Here is a 6224-nt window from a genome sequence, read left to right on the forward strand (position 1 = left end):
TTTTGATTGTCTTGTGGTGATGATTAAGAATATGTTTCCAGAAGATGCATGCCTACCTGACAACTTTTATAGAACAAAACAGAAGATGAAAAATCTTGGTATGGGTTATGAGAAGATTCATGTTTGTCAAAATAATTGCATGTTGTTTTATAAAGAAGCCAATGAACTTAACCATTGTTCTGTTTGTGGGCATCCTCGGTATAAGATGAGACAAAAGGAGAAATCGAAAAAGGGGAAGCAAAAGGAGATTCCATGTAAAATTTTATGTTATTTGCCACTTATACTGAGCCTTCAAAGGCTTTATATGTCAGCAAAGACTGCTAAAAACATGACATGGCATGCAACTAATCAAAGCAATGATGGAGTACTTCGACATCCTGTTGATGGGAAGGCATGGGGACATTTTAATGAAACAGATCTATCTTTTAGTCAAGAACCACATAATGTGAGACTCAGGCTATGTGCTGATAATTTTAGTCCTTTTAGACCTGCAGCAAAACCATATTCTGTTTGGCCAGTAATGCTTGTTGTGTATAATTTGCCTCCTTGGATGTGCATGAAGCAACCATACATATTTCTTAATATGGTTATTCCAGGTAAAAAAAGTCCGAGCCAAAACATTGACGTGTTCTTGCGGCCATTGATAGATGAGTTGAACCAACTATGGGATGATGGTATCCTAACGTATGATGCTTTTAAGAAACAGAATTTCTTAATGAGAGCATCATTGTTATGGACAATTAATGATTTTCCGGCTTATGGCATGTTGTCCGGTTGGAGTACTCATGGAACTTTATCATGTCCTTATTGCATGGAGCATATTAAGTCCTTCAGGTTGGTTCATAGTAGGAAGCCACGTTTTTTTTATTGTCATCGTCAATTTTTGCCAAGGGATCATCCTTTTAGGAGGCAAAAATATAACTTTCAAAAAGACTTGAGATGACTATCCAATTCCTCGATTATCAGGTGAAGAGATATTGACACAGTTCAATTGCTTTCCAGATATTACATGTGGCGCTAAATGCAACGAAGATAAGCTTATGGGGTTTGGAGAAAGCCATAATTGGGTGAAGAAAAGTAAATTTTGGGAGTTAGCTTACTGGCACACAAATCTTATATGCCATAATTTAGATGTTATGCATATTAAAAGAAATGTCTTTGAGAATGTATTCAATACTATGATGGATATAAAGGGCAAAACAAAAGACAACATAAAAGCTCGTAAGGATGTGGCAGTGTATTGCACTCGCAAAGAATTGGAATTGATAGAAACTAGTGGCTGTGTTTACATCCCACAAGCTTCATACACTTTAAGTAAAGAAGAGAGGAAACGTGTTTGTACATGGGTGAAGCAGTTAAAACTTCCTGATGGTTTTACATCAAATATATCTTAGTGTGTGAATGAAGCTGAATACAAGTTTTATGGGTTAAAAAGTCATGATTGTCATGTTTTCGGGCAACATTTGCTACCAATTGTCATGCATGATATGGTGCGCAACACTATATATGATTCAACCATTGAGTTGTCACATTTTTCTAAGGATTTATGCTCAACTGAAATACACACCTTGCATGTGGAAAAATAGGAAGTTACCATTGTTGAAATAATATGCAAAATAGAAAAAATTTCCACCCAGGATTTTTTGACTCAATGGAACATTTGGCAATACACTTACCTTATGAGGCTAAGGTTGGAGAACCGGTGCAATATCGTTGGATGTATCCATTTGAAAGGTAGCATTTCTTTTCATTTTCTATACTCTTTGGTCAATTACAAATAAAAGTCTATTCTAATATTTTACATTATAACTTAAACCTAATAGTTCTTTTTATGATGTTTAGATTTTTGCATAATTTAAAGAAAGAGGCGAAAAATCAAGCATGTGTGGAAGGATCTATATGTGAGGCATATATCATATAAGAAATCTCAACATTTTTTTCAATGTATGAATCTACTGTGGAAACAAAATTAAATCGTGTACCTAGCAATGATGATGGTGGAGATGTTGAATTTGTAGGACGACTTTCAATTATCTCTCATCCTGGTCGCTCTTTTGGGCCAATGAATATGCTAGATTCCTTGAGGACGAAGAGCATTATGCTGCAGAACTGTATGTACTTATGAACAGTATGTTTAGACATTCCATTACTAGCATAAGAAAAATATTGTTAGTAAAATAAAACTTTCCGTTGCTATAAAAATAATAGTAATGGAATAGTCTGTTGCTATGCAAATATTACAACTGAAATATAGCAACGGAATTCTTGTGAACCTAAAAAAATGAATATTTTATTATTATATTAACGACGGAGTTCTTATGTTTGGCAACGGAAGTGTCCATCGGCACAACATAAGAAATAACGACAGAATTTTATAATACCGACGGAATTGGAATAGCTACTTGAGAATAGCCGTCAGAATGATTTTATTGCTAAATATATTTAGCAACAGAAATATAATTTTTAGCTACGGAAAAATCTGTTGCCTTTTCCTATATTTCTTGTAGTGTTGCTTTTCAAGTAATGCTGCAAAATAAGATGCAAATTAGGTAAGCTGAATTATTTGTAATAAAAGACATACAAAGGTGTTGTTAATTCATAGGGTGATATGGTTAACCAAAACATTAAAAACTACTTATATTATTTTTCACTAAGAACCGAATCAAAATAATTTTATAAGTATATTGCAAAGAAATCAAACAAATTAAAGAACTAAAACCACATGAAAAAAAAGCTCACTTTTAGAGCACAATGCTCGCAAAAATAATGGTTGCACTTGGTCACTACTGGGTCCTGAAACATCTGCCAACAAATATAACATGCAAAAGGCAACTCATCCCTATCCTCATCATCGTCATCAATGGCAGCATCAACATCATCATCCACACAGCCACCAACCGCACCCCCCATTGCCAACCCTTTCTTCCTAGCCTTCTCAGACTCCTCCCATTCTTTCTCAAACTGGCATCTAGATTTATAATCCCCGCGATCATTCATGAACATGCAAGAATCCCCAAACCCATAGTACCCAGTCTCCTTGTCATCTTTGCAAATATCTGGCTGGTAATTAAATCTCATCGAGATTCAGATGTGCGTAGATGCCCAAAGTGGACTCATGAGATTCGCCGGTTTTCTCCCTTTCACTGTCTGTTCTCTCTAAAAACCAGCCTTGTAGTCAGTGTATCCATAGATACCTTTATAGAGCTTCTCATCATCCCATGTGCCTTTACTCTTGCCTTTGAGAGCTTCATTGGCTTGTTTCAAGATATGCTCACGGATTGACACACCCCTTGCATGTGTGTACCGCAAGTGCACAGGTCGTCAAAGTAATAAAATACCCCGGTGAGTGGGTAGTCGAATCCATAGGGTATAGATGCTTAGAAATAAGAAGTAATTCTATTTAGCTAGAGTGCAAACCAATTTGTGATTTGATTCAAGATATTAATGCAAAGAAAAGTAAAAGAGAAAAGAGAACAAGCAAGAGTAATCAGAGAGAACAATCAATGGTGAAATGGGATACCCGGACAATGCTCACCCTAGGACTAATGTTTCAAGTGCAAGACTAATACTATGCCTCCTAATTGAAGTTTAATAAATTGTGGAGATCCAAAGACACATGGTCCCAAACCTAAGGTCAACCGTGACTAGCCCTCTATACTATACCCCGGCAGGAAACGGATACTCTCAACATCTTACATTGTCTGGGACTGCTTGAAGCTCTAGGGATTCCAAAGTAATAAACACTATTCCCTAACCTAGATCTAACCTTTGGTCCAGGTGAAAGATCCCTAACCATAATTAAGCCCCAGCACTAAGAATAACTCAACACTTCACTCTTTCACTTATGCAACTAAGCCCCAGTGGAGAAGGTCTCTTAGCACATCACTCTATTATGATCGCAACGAACTCTTGGAACATGGAGGTAGGATAAATCACGTCGGAGGGGAAAGGGACGTTCGGCTACCTCCCTACTCACCCTTTCAACCCTCTTTAATCTTGCTAAGTCTAACCCAAGTGAAGTTGTCACCCCTTCAAAGGATTACCTAGATAGATTCTCAACCCTAGTGTCACTCTATAGGAAAATCAAATCGATAAACACACAAGATTGAAACTCAATTAAAACATCAATTAAAGAAGCACAATAGAGGTCAATGAAACAAAATCATCCTAGGGTTTACATGTCCAAGCACCCACTAGGGGTTTAGCTTTCCATGGAGCAACACAAAGTCAAAGATGAAATCAAAAATAATTGCAAGCAATTAATAGAGATAACCCCCTTATCGTCTGTGTCGATGGCTTTCAAGAGCCGCCTTATCTTCTTCAAAGACTCCTTCGTCAAGCGTAGGGCACACCTCGCCGAATCAATGCCGATGAAAGCTCCCCCGATAGCTCTCCTCCAAAGAAAATCGATGTCAAATGCCGTAGAACCGCTCCTAAATCCCAGCAAAAGCCACTCTAAACCAGTCACGCTCTCCATAAAAGATAGACAAAAGATAGGAAAAGGATCTCCAAATCCAACTCTCAAAGTGGTATTTATAGGGCTGAAATCGGGCATCCACATGCCCCAATGAAAATTTCACACTGGCGTATGGATTTCCAGGCTTCCATTTTCCTACACGCTGTAAACAGTAATTGCTACAGTAATTTTGAACCAGTAAACTGCTACAATGCTCTCTAACTTCAATCTTCATCGAGGCCGTATGATTGGGCACACATCCATGGGGTATATCATGTTGCATCTTGCTTTCCAACACATTGACAAAGCTCTTGACAATGTTACACAAGTTGGAACAAATAAGTATGGCTGCCTTTGTGCCCCTCCACTTTGTGTATTCACTTGAACATTTTGGAAATTGGCATACACCCACATGTCTATGAGCACAACTTGTGCCTTGATTCTTGTTCGGTCCAAAAGTTTTCTCAACAATTGCGTCCATGATCTATTTTTGTTTCTTTTCTTCCAAACTTGTCTCCACAACGGTAAATGCACAAAAGAACATAAATACACAATAATGAGTCATAAAATCTAATAAAAGTGATGCTCAATGTAAGTAAAGTACACTTTGTAATACTTATACACAAGCACTTATCACAGATTACCCGCCCATCACGGGAAAATTCCATCTCGGTCTTGAGGGTGGTGGTGGCGCGGCTGTCGTGGTGAATTTGGATCTCTTTAGAGGACTGGAAACGGAAGAGGGAGTAGTCGCCCTTCTTGTTGGAAGCCCCATCGACAATAGTGGAGTTGAAGAAGTAGAGCTTCTCGCGCGAAGGTTTCTTGAGGATTTCCACGGATTGGGGCTGCAGCTGCTGGTGGTCACCGTCATGATCATCATCATCGGTCTTCCGTTTGTGAATTTTCTTGTTGCTGAGATCCTTGTGAAAGAAGTTGCACATGGAATGGTCTGATCCGTACATGGCAGATAGAGAGAGAGAGAGAGAGAGAGAGAGAGAGAGAGGGAGAGAGCGCTGTAGTGGCTAATGAACGACAGAGGAGGAGCTGTAACGGTGGTGGTTGTACTATCTAGTTTTCGGTTTGAGTGGGAGGGAAGAAAAGGATAAAGATTGTTAATATAAAAAAAACAGGTAGTTACCTATAAGTCCCTCTATAGTTTGCAGATGCCTTAAAAAGACCTTGAAGTTTGCTTATTCCTCAGAGGTCTCTCTTTTTCAAATTAATTACCATCAAATCCGCAAGGCACTAACGGGTGTTAAGGTGTAGTTAACTAGCCACGGAAATGTCATCTTTGTCCTTGTTCAAGTTACAAAATCCAAAGGTGGCGAAATGACAAAAATACCCTGAACTAGCGTTGTAAACTGCCCAATGGTTAGAAACCCACCGCCTATAATTACCTAGGCGGCTCTTGGTCTTATACTTATATGCATTGTCGTAGTGGAAACTATTTCTTTTTCTTCTTTTCACCTATGACTTTCTTCTTCTTATTCGTTCACCGACAACCTTGTTCTTCTCTTCGTACTCTCGTCTTTCGACCAAAGTTCCCACAAACTCATGAGCCTTCTTGCAAACCAAAACACAAGCAACAAGGTAAGGAGAAGTTGGCCGACTTGCTATAGATTGGTATTGTGTGCTTTTCGTGTGTATTTTTTTTGGGTTTCCTGTGTAGAATCCGACTTTCTGTATTATGGGTTTCAGGTTTTCATGCGTATTTTTTTGGGTTTTTGAGTTTATTTTTGTGTAATATACATTTCTTCCTATGTAAAAT

General features: G+C 38.3%; 1 protein-coding gene across 1 annotated transcript; it reads right to left on the reverse strand.

Annotated features, from left to right (window-relative positions):
• Positions 1-2467: 2467 nt before the first annotated feature.
• On the reverse strand, positions 2468-5418 carry LOC120263153 (zinc finger CCCH domain-containing protein 51-like). The gene is made up of 3 exons (XM_039271047.1): positions 5101-5418; positions 2820-3060; positions 2468-2526 (listed from the first exon to the last, which is right to left on the reverse strand). The coding sequence occupies exons 1-3, from the start codon at positions 5416-5418 to the stop codon at positions 2468-2470; spliced, it is 618 nt and encodes a 205-aa protein (XP_039126981.1).
• Positions 5419-6224: the final 806 nt, after the last annotated feature.

Source organism: Dioscorea cayenensis, chromosome 6 (assembly GCF_009730915.1).
Source record: "Dioscorea cayenensis subsp. rotundata cultivar TDr96_F1 chromosome 6, TDr96_F1_v2_PseudoChromosome.rev07_lg8_w22 25.fasta, whole genome shotgun sequence".
Lineage (NCBI taxonomy): Eukaryota > Viridiplantae > Streptophyta > Magnoliopsida > Dioscoreales > Dioscoreaceae > Dioscorea > Dioscorea cayenensis.

Bases quoted from the DNA above. Each gene is read 5' to 3' on its own strand.
- LOC120263153 (XM_039271047.1), bottom strand. From the start codon at position 5,418: ATGTACGGATCAGACCATTCCATGTGCAACTTCTTTCACAAGGATCTC. The intron at 3,061-5,100 runs GTAATCTGTGAT...TTTAATTACCAG, and splicing joins AATTTTCCCGTGATGGGCGG to CCAGATATTTGCAAAGATGA. The intron at 2,527-2,819 runs GTTATATTTGTT...CTTATTTTGCAG, and splicing joins GGATGAGTTGCCTTTTGCAT to CATTACTTGAAAAGCAACAC.